The following is a 21,017-nucleotide window of genomic DNA, read 5'->3' as shown; positions in this document are numbered from 1 at the left end:
AAAATGGGATAATCTAAGCAAAGACTACTGCTTTAAAATCGCTTTTTTTTTTTTTCCTGGATAAATTTAAAGGAATGGAAGGGAACTTCCAGATTATGCCCTAAATGATAATTCATGTTGGTCCTTTGGGGCCAAGAAAGTAAATCCTATGTAGGAAAAGACTGAAACTGAAATAAAACATTTACTTTTCACATGTTTAAAACAATTAAGAACATAATATAATGCAAAGATGTGCACAATGTTTATATATATGTATATGTATATACATATATATTTATATATTTCAAGTAAATTAATGATAGCCAAATAACCGAATACATACATTGAAATACAAATGATAGCCTAAGCTGGGAAGTTAAAAGAAAACCATCTTAAGATGGTTATATAACACATTCATTTGACCAATAATCACGGGATATAAAAATCCCATTCATAGTAACCATAAAAGCTGTAAAGTACTGAAGAATAAATTTAACAAGAATTATTTAGGATCTTTGGAAATAAATTTAAGAAGAAATGTGCAAGAATTACATAGAGAAAACTATAAAATTTTACTGAAGAACATAACAGAATATGTATAAATGGGACAGCATACCATGCCCTTCAATAGAAAGAACCAATTCTATTGGGAAGCAAATTTTCTTCTAGATTCTTTTATAAATAGTAGTAGCATTTTTAACTTGCCAAAATACAAAAAGTACAAAATATAGTAGTAGTATTTTTAACTTGCCAAAATTTAAAGACTGTATGAAAGCATAACTACTTCTTAATGGTCCAGTATTAAGTAGAAACATAGTGAAAAATGATTCATCTTATATTTAACTTTAGAGTAATTAAAACCAGATGAAACTGGCACAAAAACATGGAGAAATATTAATGAAGCAAACTATAGAATAAAAACCCAGACCAAAGGACATATGGGCTTTCTTATATAGCAGATAACTTCTGAAATCATTAGTGAAAGAACAGATTATTTCATTACATTTTAATGTGACAACTATCTGTCAATCAATCTATCTGCTTCAGAACTTACCCCAAAATACATTTCATGTGGAAAGTTTCATAAGATACCTAAAGAACACTTGAATGCTTATTTTTAAAAAATCATGGTGTGAACAATCCTGTTCAAGGTCTGAAAACCAAGATTTTTAAAATCATAAAATAAAAAATTAATGTATTTTGGTGCATACAAATATAAAGCTTTGATAATAAAAGATATTGCTTATGAAGTTATTACATGAGGAAATATGTCTGCAATATGAGATAATGGTGCAATAGTCTTAGTATGACAGAAGTTCATATGAACAAATCATTTTAAAAAATGAATCCTCTAATAGAAAAAAAAATCAGTAATGACACGAAAAGTCATTTCACAGAGAAAAAATAAAAGTGCCTATAAACATAAAAATTTGTTTGAGATAGTTAGCGATCAATAAGAGTTAATTAATCAAGGAATAATCAAGGAAATATCCAATTTTGTCTATCATATTGTCAAAGGTGGAACAAATGTTATACTGAATGAGATACCCAGGGAGGACTGGTTGGTGTATGGGCAAATGGAACTCTCATACACAGGTGATAAGATTATAAACTAGCACATCTTTAAGGAAGCACAGCTTTGAATTAAGTACCTAAAATATATGTGCTCTGGGGTCCAGTAATCCAACTCCAAAGATTTTATCACAAAAAATAATTTTATAAGTGCATAAAATATGAATATATAGGAGTGTTTAATATAGTTTAGTCCATAATAGCAAAAATCCCCCAAATAATCATCATGTCCATCAAGAGAAGATTGATTTAACAAATATGGTTCATTTACATAATAAAATTCTATGCAACCATTAAAAACTTACACATGACATCAAAAAGTGATAAAAATTAAGAACAAAAATCATATTTCAAAACATGATGTATAGTATGATCTTATTTTATTTCATGTACATGTGAATTCCTACAAAGTCTGAAGATTTTGTGTTTATTTTGCTAAACTATTATATCTGAGTGATGACATTAATAGAGATCTTTACTTTTCATTATAGCTTACTATATTTACGGATTTTTTTATAATGGAGAGAAATAAATAATAAAAAACAATTCTGACAAAACAAAAACATTCCAGAATATTAAGAAAATTATATAACAAAGAAATGTGACCGCTTTATGAAGTAAACATAACAAACAACTGGAAGTAACCTTATATCTTTTGTTAATTTCCTTAATTTCTAAAATATAAAAACTGCTCTCCAGAATTTAAGAAATTTGTACATGTCTTAAATATCATCAGTGACAAATTCAGGCCAAAGTCAGGACTGTCTAGTGTCCTGGTTTTGATATATCTTTTCACAATGATTATAGAAATAATCTATTTAAAAATGGAAGAACACCTTTTCATGAATGATTGCTTGCTTTCATAAGAAATATAGACCTTAATAATTATTTTAAAATACTATGTATAGTATTATATACATGATGCATATAGCAATTTTATTCTCAATTTGTATTAACCATTTGGATATTTGATAAATAAGAAAAAAAGAAAAGAGATTAGAAACATTTTGTTTTAACAGGACATTTGTTCCCAAATGTGAAGAAAACAAGAGGATTTGAACCAAAGTCTTTTGAATTGATGTTGAAACACATCACAATTTTTATTTCACAAAGATATAAATAATCAGTTGACTGAATGTTCTGAGATAGGTATTGCCTCATTAAAATAGCAAGTATGACAAGAAGGGCTATTTTCTTGGTTCTAAAAGCTTCTTATACAATTTAATCAAAATCTAATTTCGCTCTTAATTCTAGGATTAGCATATTCTTCTTTTGGATATTTTGTTTTAAACAAGAATTAAGTTCATTCTCCAGTAACGAAAGACTATTTACAACTGAGAAAAAAGTAAATCATTTTTTAATTTATCCACAAATCCAAATGATGCTGAAATAGTGATAATTACTAGTTAAATTGATATTTAAATGATATAGACTATCTACTTTTGTAATATTACAGATTTTATTATTTATGTTCTGCTTGATTTTTGTAAGTTTACCAAAAGTCATCTAGGGAACTAGTGTATGGACTATTAACAATCATCTTGGGCAATTACCATGGAGGCAGATTCAATGGATTTTTCAAATCTCCCTTGCTTTAACTTTAGAAGAACACAAAATATATGGGGTAGGAAAAAAAATCAGCTCAAATCGTAACTTCAGCACTTTCCAGCTATAATACGAGGATGCTATATTGTCTTGGTACTAATAGGTTCTAGCTTCACAGAAATCTTTTAATCCTCAATTCACCCATCTGTAAAATGTGTTAATACTGACTTCATTGTGTTTTTTATAATAAAATGTGAAATAATTTTTTTCTTTAAAAATTTTTTTATTTTAAAGATGTGGGGTTTTAAAGATTCAGGGTTAGGTATACAAATGTTGATTATGCAGGTACCCTTGTTAATGAGGTGTGCCCCTCCATCCCCTAGCAGTTTCCCTTAACTGTTAATTCCACCTCCCCTCCCCTCGTAGTTTCCACCACTGCCAATCCCCTTCTTATGTTATTATGATAATTTTTCAAGGTCCACTTATAAGTGAGAACATATGGTACTCTGTTCTTTGTGTCTGTGATAGATCACTGAGTACGATTGACTCTAAATCCATCCAAGTTGCTGTGAAGTCCATATGTTTGCCCTTCTTTATGGCTGCATAATATTCCTTTGTGTATATGTACCACACTTTTTTAATCCAGTCCAACTTCAATGGGCAGCATGGTTGGTTCCATGTTTTTGCTATTGTGAATAGAGCTGCAACAAACATTTGTGTGCAGGTATCTTTTTTGTAGAATGATTTGAGTTCCTCCGTGTATATTCCCAATAGGGGAATTGCTGGGTCATATGGAAGGTCAATTTCAAGTTCTTTCAGAAATCACCACACTGTCTTCCAGAGAGGTTGCAAATGACATTTCATTTTATAGAAGATGCTCAATAAATTGTAGAATTTTTCAGTAGTGCTATTAGTTATAATCAGATATATCTCCATTGTAGTCAAAATTATAATGCAATTTTTCAAATCCCATTTTTTGTTGACTCTTAAATTTGTTTATAGACTATGCTTAAAAGAACAGGGAGAATCCACATGCATGATATTTTTCACATCATTCAAATTTAAAAGAACAGTCCCTGATTTTGTATGCATTCTTACCCAGTAAATCCTTATTATATATAACTTTAATATACTTTTATACCCAACAAAACTCAGCTACTATGTAAAATAGGCCTTCTGCTATTTCTCAAATATTGAAGGCATATTACACACTCCTGACGGTAACTACATATGTCTGTCCATCCTTCAATCTCCCTCTTTGGGTCTTTGTCTCTCTCTTTCTTTAAAGTCCAACTACATGAAATAGTGTATGATTTAATAAGGGTTACCTTGAGTGCACTAGGCACTAAAACAAGAACAACAAAAAAAAAAAAACAGGAATCAAGAACAACAAAAATCAGGAATCCCAGCATTCCAGGATTGCGGTAATTTTTATTTACTTATTTATTTTAATGAACAATTAAATATGAAAAATTAAAAGGTGTTTTGTTCATTATACTGATGATCCTGACCCTGTGGCGGCCTAGGCTAATGTGTGTGTTTATGTCTTCTTTTTTAACCAAAAATTTAAAAAAGTAAAAATATAAAATTTAAAAATAGAAAAAAGTTTATAGAATAAGGATATAAAGAAAGAAAATGTTTTTGTATAGCTATAAAATATGTGCTTTAAGCTGTGTTATTATAAAATAGTCAATAAGTTTTTTAAAAATTAAAAGTTTAAAAGTAAAAAGAAGAAAAAAGGTGCTTTTGTGCAATTTTAAAACCAAGACATATTTATAACATTGGTCTAAATGCTACACTTTGGCTAAAGTAACCTAATTAAAGGAAATTCCATTAAACAACTTTCTACTAACTGGACTATCTGGTGATAATGATCAGAGTCAGTAATAAAATAACAAGATAAGACCACTTAAAAACAAGGTTCTTAAAGTTAGCCCATTAAATTGATAGGAAGAGGTTTGTGGTCTATTAGAAAGTATACAATTAAGCCGGGCTCAGTGGCTCAGCCTGTAATCCCGCGCCTTTGGGAGGCTGAGGTGAGTGGATTGCCTGAGCCTGCGGGTTCGAGACCCGCCTGGGCAGGCGAGACCTCATCTCTACAATAAATCAAAAAATTAGCCGGGCATGGTAGCGCGCGCCTGTAATTCTGGCTACTCGGAAGGCTGAGGCGGAACGATCACCGGAGCCCAACCGGTTGAGGCTGCGGTGGCTGGGAGCGGCCACTGCACTCCAGTCTGGGCGACAGAGTGAGACTCCAACTCAAAAAATAAAAAAAAAGTATACAATTAAGATATTAAAACCATAGTTGATCTTTCCAAATAGCCAAATATATATTTGCCAGGAAGTCCCAGTCTATGGTGTTAAAAGCAATTGGCAAAATGTTTCTCTTCCAATTCCTTATGGAACAGAACTTTGCCTCCAAAACTTGAAGTCTAAGATAAGAATCCAAAAAAATCCGAAGAAAATTTAAAATTCTTGGCTTTTTTTCTTGTAGGCTATAACTCTATAGTTCTTTGCTCTGTGAATCTGGCAAGGCCTTAAAATATTAACATCCTGTAAAATCTTTTAAAATAGCAAAGGTATCATTCTTCAGGGAATTCTGTTTCAAAAAAAATAATTTGCCACACAGGCATATTAATGGGTTTAAAGTAAACATTTGTGAGCATCCTTCCCACAGACACACCAGATGCAAATATACACAGCCTCCCAGCTCAGCCCCACACACATCGATAGCATGCTGGCTTAATGGTGCTTGAAAGAGGATTGTGCACCAAACTGATCAGGGAACATGTCAAGAGATCTTTGGTCTATTAACTTAAATACTCATTTGGCAAAAGTAACAGAAATATGCATTTACAAATACATTCTGAAGTTTCTTTTTCTATAGGTCAAGGAAAATAAAGAGAGAGAGAAAAAAAAAACACTTAAATTTTACTTTTTGGAGCCTGGTGGCTTCAACAAAAATAAGCATACAGAGGTAATAATTAAATTTTGCAACCTAATAACTGGCACCTGCTCACTCATATTTTAAATTCTTTTAACATATCTCTCTGCTTCTTTTTTTATGGTAGTCTTAAAAATGATCCATAAGTTATTTCATTCAAGATTAATGTCAAAAATATTTCTTGAAAAATCTAGTCAAAAGTCAACACTTTATTAAACCTTACAATCATTTTATTTTATAGATATGGCGTACGAGTCAAGATTAGGTACATAAGAGATTTACATATAGGCAAAGTTTGAGTCTCTCACTGGTCCTCGCTTCACCTGGTTTTGGATCTGATACCCTTAGTGGTGTTATGCCCCCCGCATCCAAGTGTCCTACTACTGTCAATCCCTTTCTTGTAGTATTATGATAAATGTGACAATTTTTAAAGACACTCTTTGTACATTTATTTAAAGCCAAATCTCCAATCATATAGTCCTTTGTCAATTCAGTTAACTAAGAAACAGGAAAAATTCAACACTTATTTTAAAACAAACACTCCCTCCTGAGAGGAATGAAAGGCACACTTTTTAGCAGTTGCAAGGTGGGAATAAATGTGACTATATGCATAGAAAACAGAAATCACTTTTGAATTATCTGTATTACAAGCCCTATAATTCAATATTTCTCATTAGCAAAATAATGTGTAGGGAAAAAAGTCTTTAATTTTCCACTATGTTGTTATTTTCATGGGAAAGGAAAAATTGTAAAGCAGTGTCAGGGTGAATATAATATTAAAATATTATAGGTTACTACTTTTAATCATTTAATCCTTAAATTTATATTTTGGATATATTCAATAACATACATTACATATTAGTACATTGATAAATTAATATACATTTATTGAGGCACAGTTCTCAGTAATGCCACTTACCAACACGTGACCGTGAACAAGATAATTTCTCAAACCTTAGTTTGTTCATCTCTAAAATGAGTTCAGTAAGAGTCCTTAAGTTATGAAGTTAGTATGAGGTATAAGTTACTTAACACATAAGTTATATTTTCACACAGTACATAGCACATGGTAAGAGCTCAACAGCGATTAGCTATTATTAGAGACACACACAGGGGTGGATGTTTGAGTAGCTAAAATTATGAATTATTTTTCACAGTTTTGGTTCAATAATCATAAGATTACATATAACCCACTCTAGTTATATATGCATGTGTATACATGTATGTATACACTTATATATACATACATACACACACATAGATGAGTTACTTATAAAATAAGGGAGCCCACTTATTAAATGGTTGCATTCTACCAAAAGACAAGTAATAGATGTAATTTTTGTACAAAGCATGCGTTTCCATGACAATTGTATTGTTAATAACTTAAGCATTAAAAAAAGTCAATTTAAGTAAGATTCAAAGCCCAATAATTATCTATAGTCAGATGTTACTATCCATCTAAGGTGATTGGGTCAATATGATAATATGTAATAAACATATTTATTATCCTATATTATATATTAATATTGTTAATGACATAGTATATATTACTAATAATATAACAGATATATAATTAATAAACAGAGCTATCTATCAGAGGTGACTGGGTCAAAAAGAGTTCAAAATAATTAGAACTTTTAGAAAGTTAGAATTAGAAATAACATAACTTTTATCTAAATTGAAAAATAAAATAGCCGAGTGAAAACTGACTTACAGAGGCTCATCTATTTATTAAAAGGGTTAGCTGAATCATGTTATACTAATGTATATACTAAAATGTCAGTATTTAGTTATATTTTTCAAATATCTTAAATTAAATAACTGACACAGCTATTATTTATGTATCTATAGCACTATGCTAAGTGATCATCCCTTCCCCCAGTTCACAAGCTCTATTGACTTTTTCTAAATATAAGATTGTGAGTGTTATCATCATTTGTGTTGATAAAATTAGTGTGGCTATTCCAAATAAAAATTGGACCTGAAAATTGTTTTTCATCTTTTGCATAATTACCTTAATAAGTCCCATGCCTTACACTTCATTCCTTGTGAAGATGCTTATGACACTTGTCATGTCCCAGTTTCTACCCAAAATCTTTCAGCGTCTCCTCTGCACAGCTCTTAAGGCACTACACAAGTAAGCTTCACCCAACATATGCACCCTACCTTTCTGTGCATTTATTCGATGGTCAATAGTAGAAATTATATAACTTATCTGGTTCTTATCTTCCACATTTATAACAGAAAATACTGTTACCTAGTTTATAGTGTTTTCGTGTGCATTAAGTGAGGCAGTCACACACATCCTAAGTGTTTATTTTTGCAACATTATTATTGCTAACGTGCAATGGCTTTCTCATACTGTCTGTACCCCCACTATACTCCCCCATAAAACTGTTCTCCTTATTTTCCATCTATTCAAATTGTGCCAATCCTTCTTGCTCAGTTCAGGCCCTTCCTCTTCATGAAATCTTCTACAAATCCCATCCACTCAAGTCCATCTGGTTCTTCATTGTTGCAAAAGCCCATATTACAACTAAAGACTGGTCAGTTGTTGTACAATTCCTTTATCAGTGATAGTATTAGCTTCCAACTTCACTAGAAAACTTGTGTTTTTAAAACAGTGATGCCTTTGACAGCACTTGTATCAGAGTCACCTAGAGAGCTTGTAAACACTGACTCCTGAACCCTGTCTCAGATCTACTGAATCAAATTCTGGGCGTAGGCCCACAGAATGTGAATGTTCACACTAGACTCAGTTGGTCACTACAGAACAAAGTGTGAGAATCATTGTAAAAATATATTCTCAACCTTTATTTTCAATTTTCTACTGATGAATACATCACTCTCTTCTCCCACAGTCTGAAACATTATTCTCTCCGTTGACCCTTCACTTGCCCCCTCAGGCAAATAAGATGATCCCTTATAGATTCTAGAGAGCCTCAACTCCTATGTAAGAACTGTGTCATATTATTTTTATCCTGCCTAATTATTGTAGTGCCAGTTACTATATAAATATATTCTGGTAGCCTGATATATGACAGTCCTTCAACTACTGTGACAGATTCATTCCATGTTTGTTGAGCATCGTCTGATTGTCAGGCATGTGCGAGGCACAGGGGATGCCTGAAAATACTGCCACACAGTTGTGCACCTCAACATCTCTGATCTTCTTCTATGGCTTACTCAAGTATTGCTTTTCTAAGACACATGGAAATTCGCCTTAAAAACTTCATTAATTTAATGACTGCTGCTGTTAGGAGAGAAGTTATTTTATCTTCAATTGCCCAGCAATTACTTCTAAGTTAAGACCTTTTGGCAGGTAAATAGGCAGTAGTAGGTGCCAAGTTGTAGAGCACGGAAACGAAACGTGGCAATAGAAACGTGAATAGAATGCAAACAAAAAGAACACCAGCAAAAGCCAATGGGCTAAACATACCCCCATACTTTTCCATATAAATCATGACAGGATATTATAAAACTACTTCTCTCCTTGTTTAATGAAATATATATTTTACAAATAAAATGCACAACTAGCAGCAACATATAAATGTTTTGTTTGTATGTTTTAAAACAAATAACCATCTAATTGCTTCTTCTTCTTTTAACAGTCTGTTTAAGATATTTTGTACCATCCAAAACTGTAAAAGGATATTGGAAAAGCTAAGCAATGAGTAGTTGTGCAAATGAGTCAAATTAATATATGAAAGTTAAAAAGAAGAGTTTTATTTGTAGGCTATTTAAATTTAGCTCTCTCTGTCGCAGATGGTTTCCATGTTATTGTTAATGGTACATAGGAAAAAGTAAATAACTTCTTCCTTCATTTTCAAATAATCTGTAGCTAAAATTTTGTCTAAAAATCTATAAAATGTCTTTTTTGAAAAAATAGACAATGAATAAAAAAGTAATTATCAATATGCCCAAATGTTTACATATGTTTATAACTTCATAAAAAGGGCATGAAAAAACACAATCGTATACATTGGTGGTAGTAGTGTGTATTTTTTGATATTTAAACTAAAAATGTTCATGGTCTACTAAGTGAAAATATGGACTGCAAAATTCTATCTATAAAATAAAAGGTAATACAGGAAAATTAAAACAGTTTTTTTAGTGAAGCAATGGGGATGTAGATAATATTTGCCTTTGATGTTTGCCGGCATTTTAAAATGGCTTCACTCCCACATTGTGACATTAGACATAAATGAAAATGGCAATTAAGCTCAAAAGCCATTACTCAACAAGAAAATCTCTTTTTCTCTACTTGCTTGAAGACAAAGCACAGCACAATTCTTTACACAAGTGGTTCTCAGTCTGGGGCAATTTTGTCCTCTAGGGCATATCTGGTAATTTCTGAAGACATTTTTGGTTTTCACCACTTTAGGCGTGCCACTGGCATCTAGTAGGTAGAGGCAAGTGATGCTGTTAAACATCTTACAATACAGAAAACAGCCTCAAACATTTGAGAATTAACTGGTCAAAATGCCAATAGAGCCAAGGTTAAGATACCATGCTGTAGAATAATCACAAAACAAGTCAATGCCTCCATTCCCCTAAATTAAACTCTTCTCTCCAAGAAAAATAAGTTCTCTCACTTATATTCTTATATGAATTCCCTTGAATATTTCATCCTTTTGTGAGAAGAGAGCTAAAACACACATGATGCACTTCTAAAACATGCAACTGAAAATAATTTCCTTGCCCACTTTCTTTTGTAGGGTAAGTGCGTAGTCAGATCTTTACTTCATGCCCAAGTCAAGTAACAGCATTGTTGAAGAGAAAAAAAACAACAGTAAAAATTGGCTTAAATAATTAACCAAGAGAAACAGACCTAGAAACCAGCACTATCAAGTGGGTACTATTTAAAAATAGATGAAATAAGTCTTTCAAAGATGTAATCTTTGTAATGAACTGCATTTATATTATGTAGAAATGAGTGAGAAAAGATTAGAGTAGAAAAAGACTTATAGAGAAAAAAATAATCCATCTCTAAGAGAATTCTTCGCAGGAGCAATTTACCAGTAAGCACAAAAATTCATTCCCAAATCGAAAAAAAAAATCAGTTTAAAATAAGCACTTGTTCATTAAAAAAAGAAAAAAAAAAAACAACGCATGATCTTTTCATATAGTATCCACAAATAGCCTAAAACTACTGACAGTTCATAGTTCTTGAACATATACCAGGCACCATTTTCTGATAATTTTTTATCATAAATTATTGGTCTTAATAGTTACCTGACAGATTTTGCTGAGGCAATAGGAAAATTATTAGACAAGTTGACAAATGATCCCCATTTGCAATGAAAGAAATTACGACACAAGCAACATCCTCAACTCCTCAAGATCATATATAAATCTTCCTTTATTACTTGGCTTAAATTGTACTCAATAGATGTAATATAAAACATATGTTTCTCAAGGACAAGGATCATACTTTATATTTAACACACCCTGATTAAAGTACCTAATCAAAAAATTCATTTTAATGAAATTAAAATTTTTTTTTCAAGGTGGAGAGGAGCAATAACAACATCTTGTAAAGGATTAGTTGATTTAATCCACCCACTTTAAAAAAAAAAAGAATAAAAACAATAACTACAGCAAAACAAGGTTCTTATGGGATGGAAATGATTTTTTTAAAATGTGGCTTTCTTACCTTTAAAATGCAATATCACCAGATGAGAGATGTGAAGACAGTTATTTGCTAGCTGTGGATTTTGAACAAGTCACTTAACTGTTCTGGGCCTGAGGTTCTCCTTTTGCAACTATGTTTATAATGGTTATTTCCGTTTATATAGGGAGATTGGCTGCCATAATGTGCCTTAACACCATACCTGCACATGTTAAGGATTCAGTAAACAGTAGTGCTAAGGTTTAACATTCTGTCCCCTCCAAATCTCATGTTGAAATTTGATCTCTAATGTGGCAGTGTTAGGAGATAGAACCTGGTGGGAAGTGCCTGGGTCATGGGGCAGATCCTTCAAAAATTGATGAATGCCTGGGAGGTAAGTTCTCACTCGGTTCCAGGGAGAGCTTGTTACTAAAAAGAGCCTGGCATCCCCTCCCTTCCTCCTACCCCGAGTAACCTCTTTGCACAAACAGCCAGCATCCTTTCTGCTTTTGGCCTTGAGTTGAAGTAGCTAGCCTGAGGCCCTCACCAAATGCAGATGCCCAATCTTGAACCTTTCAGTCACCACAAATGTGGGCCAAATAAACTTATTTTCATTCTAGACTACCCAGTCTCAGGTATTCGGTTATAGCAACACCAAACAGACTAAGTCAAGTAGCTATGATTACTTTATTATATTAGTTTGTGAAGACAATGAAGATCGTCATGCACTGTACAATGATCTCCATTGTCTTCATAACTAACAGATGCAGGAGAAGGGAATGGAGAAGAGAAAACAAAGGAGGAACAGGAGAAAGAGAAAACAAAAGTTTGCTAAAATTGGGTGGAAGAGTTTCTAAGCATATGTCAGAATTGAGGTTGCCTGTGTTCACTGAGTATTCATACCTCCTTCACTCTGCTTTATGCTTCCTGTGTGACCTCATTTATCCATTCTCCACAGCAGCCAATTTTAACCTCTAATCATAGTAGAAAGTATCTTCTGTCAAGAATATACAGGTCTTCAAACAAGAAAGCTTTTAGCTTCTAGTCTTGCAAGCACAACCTCCTCCCCTTGTTGATTCAACTTACTCCCTTCTAAATGCTATTTCTTCTCCAAACTATATAGCAATTTCCTCTTCCTAGTTCCCTTCAAATCTAAAGTTTTCAAAAGTTTAGTCTTCAACCACTAAAACTCCTCTTGCTACATATCACCAATGAGCTGCCATTACTATATTTGGGAAACAAGGCTCTCTACTTTCTTTCATTGACCACTGTGACATCTGACACAGCTGACCATTTGCTTCTAAGATTGCTTGTGACCCTGCTTATAAGACATTATTTTCTAGAGTTTCTCATACTAACACTTTGACTACTACTTATTAATCTCTTCTGTGGTCTTCTGTTTTTCGCCACTTAAATTACAGTGCTCACCAGATCTCCATTTTTAGCTGTCTTCACATTTTCCCTTTTGAATTCTATCTATTCATACAGTTGTGAGTACCACCTCTATCCTGACAATGTTCAAGTCCACCCCTCTAGTCACGACTCCTTCCTGAGCTATACACCTGTACTGTGCAATTACCTACTGGTTCTCTCTACTTGGAGATTCCACGTGCATAGAAAAATCAGTGTTTCCTACAGTGAACTCACTGTCTGCCCACATGCCCCAGCCCCCTCTCCCACACTGCCTTTTTTATCTTCCCTGTATTAGTAAATGATACTATCAGAAACTTGGGATTCACGAAGTTCTGTCACTTCCACCTTGTAAATACTCTGATTTTACATCATCTTATTTGCACCCCTGTCTTAGCTCTTCAATTCTCCCTAAAATTTTGCAGGAGGGTTTTCTCATTTCCCAACTTTAGGTTTCATTCCACTTCAGCCCAGCACCAACACTGCAAAACCATCTTCCAGAGAAGTGAACCTGTTTGTGTGACTCTCCTATTGACATCTTTTCATAGGTTCCTACGGACTTCAAGAGAAAAATTAAACTCTTGAGCAAGACATAAAAATAGTTGTCATGGTCTGTTCCCCAAGTATTGCTTCAATATCACTTCTATCCCTTCCTCACTCCCACTCCAGCCTTCTTAAGCTACTTACAGATCTCTCATTTATTTTTCCTTTTCACCTTCCTACATGCCATTTTGTTACCTGCTTGGAACACTGATCTACACACCTCTAAGCCCCTTCTCTGCCTGGCTAACTTCAATATAATACATCAGTATCCTATATTCCTACTATTGCTCTGTGTATTCCCTCTTGCAAAGCATTTATAAACCTAATTTGTGATTATTTCTACATTTGTTAGTTTAAACAGCGAATGCCTTAATGTTGTGGATTATGATTCTGTGCATTCCCCACATAAATAGTACAGTGTGAAGTAAATAATAATTACTACTATGAAAATGAATTCTTCACTCAAGATTTGTGGCATTCACCAGGAATCAAATATCCAATCTACCATTTGTATATATTAGCAAAACCACAAAAACACTATGAACTGAACTAGATATAATTTATAAACACAATGAAGGAAGACAGAATAAATATGTAAAATATAAGACCACTTGAAATACCAAATACAAAATGAATGATGAAATCAACAATGACAAAGGAACTTAAAGGAGACAGAGACCACTGAGCAGTTACTTGCTGCTCAGAAAAGGCCTTAGAGAAAAGATAAGACACAAGCTGGGCATAAGTACAATGAGAATCTGACATAGAATTAAAGAATAGTGATCATCTGAATATTACATTGCATGAGGTCTGGGGACAGGTGGGTCTTCTTCACTGCTCTGTCCAGAAGGCCTAACACATGCCTGGATCATAGTAGCTGCTAAACAACTATTTGTTGAGTGGAATTTTAAACATACAGCTGGTGATGCAAGAAAACATCTGTTTTTTTTTTAAAAGCAGCACTTTTTCTCTATTTGCCTTTCCATAAAAAGGTAATTTGTGTATGTGTTTACTAGAACTCTTTCCTCAAAAGTGAAATATTGCTTCACTCTTTGGTTGGCAAATGTGTTGTTTTAAGATGGAGAAGAATCTGCTTTAAATGAAGAGGAAGCTATTTCAGTCTATAATCCTCAGAGCCAAATTTGAATCTTAAAATGCACTTTTCATCAAAGAATCTTAACAAAAAGATTCCTGCCAATTTAATCAAGACATCTAAAAATATTTCATTCCAAAGCCAAGCTTTCTGCTCAGGAGCATTCTAATTGAGACCACATTCTTCCAAAGATCTTCTATTGGGCTGACGGTCACCTAAGTCACATGGTTCAGAAACCGCCACTACCTTCCTGAGAAAGAACTCACAACTGCATGCCATTTAAGAGTTTTCCATTTTCCTCATGGTTTTCAGATTTCCAAGTTATCCTGGACCTTCTTTATACCCAACCTAACAAACCAAGTCAGAGACACACATAAATTTGAGTTAGATGTCAACTTAACATGTTCCTTCTCATCATACATATTGAAAATTAGATCTAATAATTTAAACTACTAATGCAAGCACCATTGGGACAGTAGCTGGAGTGGACATTGCCATCTCTTGAGTACTGGTATTGTGTTGAAGTTGGTATTATCTTCATTAAGTATGTTAGTAAACCACCAATACATTCACATACATATCTAGGAGATATTGCTGGTTTCATTCCAGACTACCACAATGAAGCGAATATTGCAATAAAGCAAATCCCACAAATTTTTTGGTTTCCTAGTGCGTATAAAAGTTATGTTTGCACTATACTGTATCTAGTAAGTGTGCAATAGCATTATGTTAAAAAAAGTGCATATTTCAATTTTAAAACTTTATCGCTAAAAAATGTTAACAAACATCTGAACCTTAAGCGAGTAGTAATCTTTTTGTCGGTGGAGTTTCACACCTTGATGTTGATAGCTGATCAATCAGGGTGGTGGTTGCTAAAGGTTGGGGGTGGCTGTGGCAATTTCTTAAAATAAGACAATTAAGTATATCACATCAATGGGCTCTTCCTCCCATGAAAGATTTCACTGTACATGTGAAGATGTTAGATAACATTTTACCCACAGAAAAAATTATTTCAAAATTTAAGTCAATTCTTTCATACCCTGCTGCTCCTTTATCAACTAAGCTAATGTAGTATTTTATATCCTTTGTTGTCATTTTAACAATGTCCACAGCATCTTCACCAGGAGTAAATTTCATTGCAAGAAACCACTTTGTTCACCCATTAAAAGCAAATTTTCATGCATTAAAGTTTACTCATGAGATTGCAGCAATTCAGTCATGTCTTTAGGCTTCATCTCTTATGCTAGTTCTCTTGCTATTTCTTTCACATCTGCAGTGATTTTATTCACTAAATTCTTGAACCCTTCTAAGTCATTCATGAGGGTTGGATTGAACTTCTTCCAAATTCCTGTTAATGCTGATAGTTTGACCTGCTCCCACGAATCACAAATGTTCTTAATTAGATCTAAAATGGTAAATCCTTTCAAGAAGGTTTTCAATTAACTGGCCAAATTCATCAGTGGAATCACCATCCATGACATCCTTAGCCTTACAAAATATACTTCTTAAATAATAAGACTTGAAAGTCAAAGTTACTGCTTGATCGATGGGCTGCAGAATGAATGTTGGGTTAACAGGCATAAAAACAACATTAAGCTCCTTACATATTTCCATCAAGGTTCTTGGATGACTAGTACATTGTAAATGAGCAGTAATATTTTGAAAGAAATCTTTTTTTTCTGAGAAGTAGGTCCCAATAGTGGGCTTAAACTATTCAGTAAATCATGCTGTAAACAAATATGCTCTCATCCAGGCTTTGTTTTTCTATCTACAGAGCACAAGCAGAATACATTTATAATTCTTAAGGGCCCTAGGATTTGGGAAATGGCAAATGGACATTTACTTCAGCTTGAAGTCACCAACTGCATTAGCCCCTAATGAGAGTCAGCTTGTCCTTTAAAGTTTTGAAGTCAGGCACTGACTTCTCTTTTCTAGCTATGAAAGTCCTAGATGTCATCTTCTTCCAATACAAGGCTCTTTTGTCTACATTTAAAGTCTGTTGTGTGGAATAGTCGCCTTCATCAACGATTTTAGTTAGATCTTCTGGATAACTTGCTGCAGCATCTCCATCCGCAGTTGCTGCTTCACCTTGCACTTTTATGATAGGGAAATGGTGTCTTTCCTGAAATCTCAGGAATGAACCTCTGCTAGCTTCAGACTTTTCTTCAGCTTCCTTACCTCTCTCAGCCTTCATAGAACTGAAGAGAGTTAGGGTTTTGTTCTGGTAATCTGGCTTTGGCTTAAGGGAATATTGCTGGTTACATCTTCTGTCCAAACCACACAAACTTTCTCAACGTCTTACACTTTCTTGTCTTTTATGTGTTCACTGAGGTATCACTTACAATATCCTTCACCAACTCTTCCTTTGCATCTGCAACTTGACTAACTGGCATAAGATACCTAGTTTTCAGTCTGTCTCAGCTTTTGATGTGCTTCCTTCACTAATCTTAATCATCTCTAGTTTTAATTTAAAGTGAGAGACATGCAACTCTCACTGTAGAGTTATTAATTGTCCTAATTCCCATATTGTTGTGTTTCAGATAATAGGGTGACCTGTGGAGAGAGAATGAGATGGGGGAACAACTCATTGGTGGAGTAGTCGAAACACACAGGACACTTATCTTGCAAGTTTGCGGCCTCATATGGGCACTGTTCATGGTGTCCCAAAACAATTACAATAGTAACAACAAAGATCACAGATCACCATAATAGAAAATGAAAAAGTCTGAAATATTATGAGAATTACCAAAATGTGACACAGAGACACAAAATAAACACGGGCTGTTGGAAAAATGGCACCTACAGACTTGCTCAATCCAAGTTTTCCACAAACCTTCAATTTGTAAAAACGTAGTATTTGCAAAGCACAAGAAAGCAAAGCTCAACAAAATGAGGCATGCCTGGATATCATTTTATTCATTCTGGCAGCCACCTGATTTAGGTAAAAGGGACTACTACTGTCCTTCAACTCATGAAGAAAGTGAGTCCAGTCTGACTGTGAATATCCACAGAATGACACAGCATTAGCAGGAGAACTGCATCTAAGACTCTTAATTTAGTTCAGGGTCTTTCTGTCATTGTCACTTACAAGGAGCATCACACTGACATGGACATTTATTTGTCCAGTATAAGAGTCAATGACAATTTAAACAGCCTGGTGCCTACCACTCTTCAAAGGAAGATGCACTGTAATAAGAGAAAGTTACCAATTACCAAAGGTTGCAGGCCACAAAGGATAATGAGGCAGAAATGTGTCTAATAATCAATCTTGAGTTTTCATTTAAATAATCAATCAACCATTCTTCAGAACTGAGTCTAATCAAAAGATCTAAGCACTTCTAGGCCTATATACTGAGGACAACATGCCATAAGCATCTTTTGTTATTTGTACACCAGTGATGAATTTTCCCATCTGTTGCTTCCAAACAAATAACCGTCATTTAAAAACTAATAATAACATACATCCCAACCAATTTTTCTTGAAAGATTAATTTTAGGTCATTAAGATTGCTAACTGAAATACATGTTAATTTTTCAACAAGTCAAACTGTAGTTGGACAAATCCATGGGCATTACATTAGGGTAAGAAAGGGATGTGGCTTGTGATTTTCAACACTTGGTTCTAATCATTAGTGCTGCAGTGTTGTCCCATTTACAAACTGACATTTATTTTTGCACTTTCAACATCCCATGATTTTTTAGCAACGGTAAATAGCTTTAAGTGATGACACCTTTCCTTAGCTGTATCTATATTTTGACTAGCAGGTCTTGGCATTGTGTCCGTTTCAGATATCTCTCCAAAATGTTGCATGCAGGCAAAAAAGCGAACAGAGCTTAAAGGAAAAAGACAAACAAAAACTACCACTCTCAACAATGTTATGCGTCTAAGTTCTTAGCTAGCCTATTGCAGCAATCTCTAGTCGTCTCATGATTTGTCTCTTTGGATTCTAAATTTTTCCTGATTTTTTTCCCACAAAATCCCATTTTGTGATGCTCTAAAGAGGGATGTGGAGGTAAAATAAAGTGTAGGACTGGGACACAAGCATAAAAAAAGTCAAATGCAAAGGAGTCTGAATCAATCACATGTAGGACATACAGAACTACACCTGATTTCTACATTATTTTCTTTTTAACAACATAGTTTAGATTCAAGTTATTGAGACTTAGGGAATATCCACGGCAGGACATTTAAATTTTATGCCTGAACTCAAAATATAAACTTAAGAAAAACCTCTCAAATTCCACAAAAGGGAACATTTGTGTATCTGAGAAATTAAATAGTTTTCCCAAGAAATGTTCTTTATCCACACAGGGGATTTTCCTAATGTGAGAGAAATCTATGTTTCTGAAACATCAAATACTGTCATTCATCTGTGTTTATATTCTGTATGATAAAAACTTTCCCCAAATTAAAATACAAGAAGATTTACATCATTCAACATCACTGAAATAGTTGAGCACTCCCTTAAGTATTCATATCACATAACATAATATTCATATGCTTCAGAACCTTGTGAAACCTCAGGATTATCTCTTATCTTTGGACAGTGTATAAGGACTATACTGGCAATTGACCCTTCTCTTTGTTTAAATTCTGGGAATATGCTAATCTCTGCAATGTCGAGAGCTGACTTTCAAGTCCTGATGGCTGACTTAAAAATGTTTTGCATAAAAGCTTACACACTATACCCCTTTCTTTAATAATTCATCCAATCTATAGACAGAACTATGCCGTAACACAACTTTCTGAAATGTGCTGTGTGCTATCAAGAATGAAAGCAACACTGGAATGTGGTCTATCTGGGGGAACTTTTCCAAAGGGGGAAACTTTAGAAGTGCAGAGTAGAAAAGACACTGGAAATATGCCCCAAGTCAGTGGGGGTATCTGGGACACTTGTACGGCTTTGTATGTCTGCAGTGCTCAAATATTGGCAGCAGGGGGCGCTCCTGCATGAAGCAAACCCCCCCGCACGTGTTTCCAGGTTGGGAACACACAGGCTTTCTTCCCTTTGCACTTGCCCCAAGTCCAGGGAGGTAGCCACTAAGTAGTACTGCAGTCAATAAACTCTACAAGCTTAGGACACGTAGTGAATAATATTACTGAAGAAATTGGAGATGACGTACAGGTCTGAGCCTACCTTATAGAAACAGGGTAGCCAATTTTTATTTTATTCTGGTGGGCAGAAGGGATTAAAGGAAGCAGCAAACAACGGGATTGAGGCGGGAGGTGGTGGGGGAGGCTTGTCATTATCTGTAAAGAAGTGATCTCTGAAATCAACAAGTGGGCATCAGTATTCCCGGGTCTTTGTTACCATTAGTTTGTAGGTTACAGTCGCCGTTAAATATCAAGTCAAAATCCTTCCCTCTTCCCCTGGCCCCACCCCCAAGCCAGAAAATCAATCGATGAACTGGGTTTCTCACTGAGTCTTAGGAAATGTGGTTTCTGCAGGGGGTCTCCTGCACGTGGCTGCATTTTACACTTGAATGTGTGATGCATTTCAGTGGCTTTCCCTCAATCTCAAGGATCCAAACCAAGTTGGAAAAAATCAGAAAGAGCAGGCTCTGTAACCTCGAACACAGTGGATTCCAAGGCAAAATTCCCTGCCCTTGCCCCCACCTCACACACATACTCCCGGCTCCCCCTTCCCCCAGCAGCTGGCTCCTCCTCCTCCCTGTCCCCACAGGAAGTTCTACAAAGACAAAGCCATAAGCCTCAATACTCACCATATTGACTTCAGAAACCATATCGATGCTGGCGATGTCAATGTTCATTCCCACGGCCACGGGGGGACCTGCAAACCAAGATGGCCAGTCATGTGATTTCTCAGAACTTCATTCATTCTCACCAAGAGTTGTCCCTGGGCATGGACCACTCTGCCCAAAACCCCTCTGCACTGCTCACCCTCAAACTCTTCAATTCCCTGATCTTTGGTTTAAAAGGTAACAGGCACTCACTTCTCTAAGAAATGCCATACTGAAATGCACACACGTGTGCTGATGGACTAGGGATTTCAGCTCTGTCTACATATGTATTTGTTTCATATGAGAATACACACACTCACAGAAGCACATGAATCGTTTGAGCCTAAAGGATTTTTACATACTGCGCTGAAACCCTCTCCTCCTCATTTTTTCCCACCCCCCCCTTCTGTGCACAGGTTTTAACTCCTTGAGCTTCTAAGAGTCTGAAGCAGAATTAAATGAACATATCAGTATATCTGGGGTTGCAGCCAAAGAGGTTTTTCTCTTCCCTACCCTCTCCATCCCCCGTTTTTTTTTCTCCTACACTCCCATCCCCCAGTCTCCCCCCCCCCCCCCCC

General features: G+C 34.8%; 1 protein-coding gene across 3 annotated transcripts in view; it reads right to left on the bottom strand.

Moving 5' to 3' along the window:
* Positions 1 to 21,017, bottom strand: part of GABRB2 (gamma-aminobutyric acid type A receptor beta2 subunit) — a 249,410-nt gene that overhangs the window by 227,381 nt on the left and 1,012 nt on the right. For all 3 annotated transcript variants that reach the window (XM_021707620.1, XM_021707621.1, XM_008048217.2), the window contains exon 3: positions 20,422 to 20,489. In XM_021707620.1, coding sequence (XP_021563295.1) covers positions 20,422 to 20,489 — 68 coding nt within the window. The remainder of the gene's footprint in view (positions 1 to 20,421; positions 20,490 to 21,017) is intronic.

This window comes from Carlito syrichta, unplaced genomic scaffold (genome assembly GCF_000164805.1).
Source record: "Carlito syrichta isolate Samal-C Ts95f unplaced genomic scaffold, Tarsius_syrichta-2.0.1 Scaffold121490, whole genome shotgun sequence".
Taxonomy (NCBI): domain Eukaryota; kingdom Metazoa; phylum Chordata; class Mammalia; order Primates; family Tarsiidae; genus Carlito; species Carlito syrichta.
This window is presented reverse-complemented; position numbering and strand designations above follow the sequence as displayed.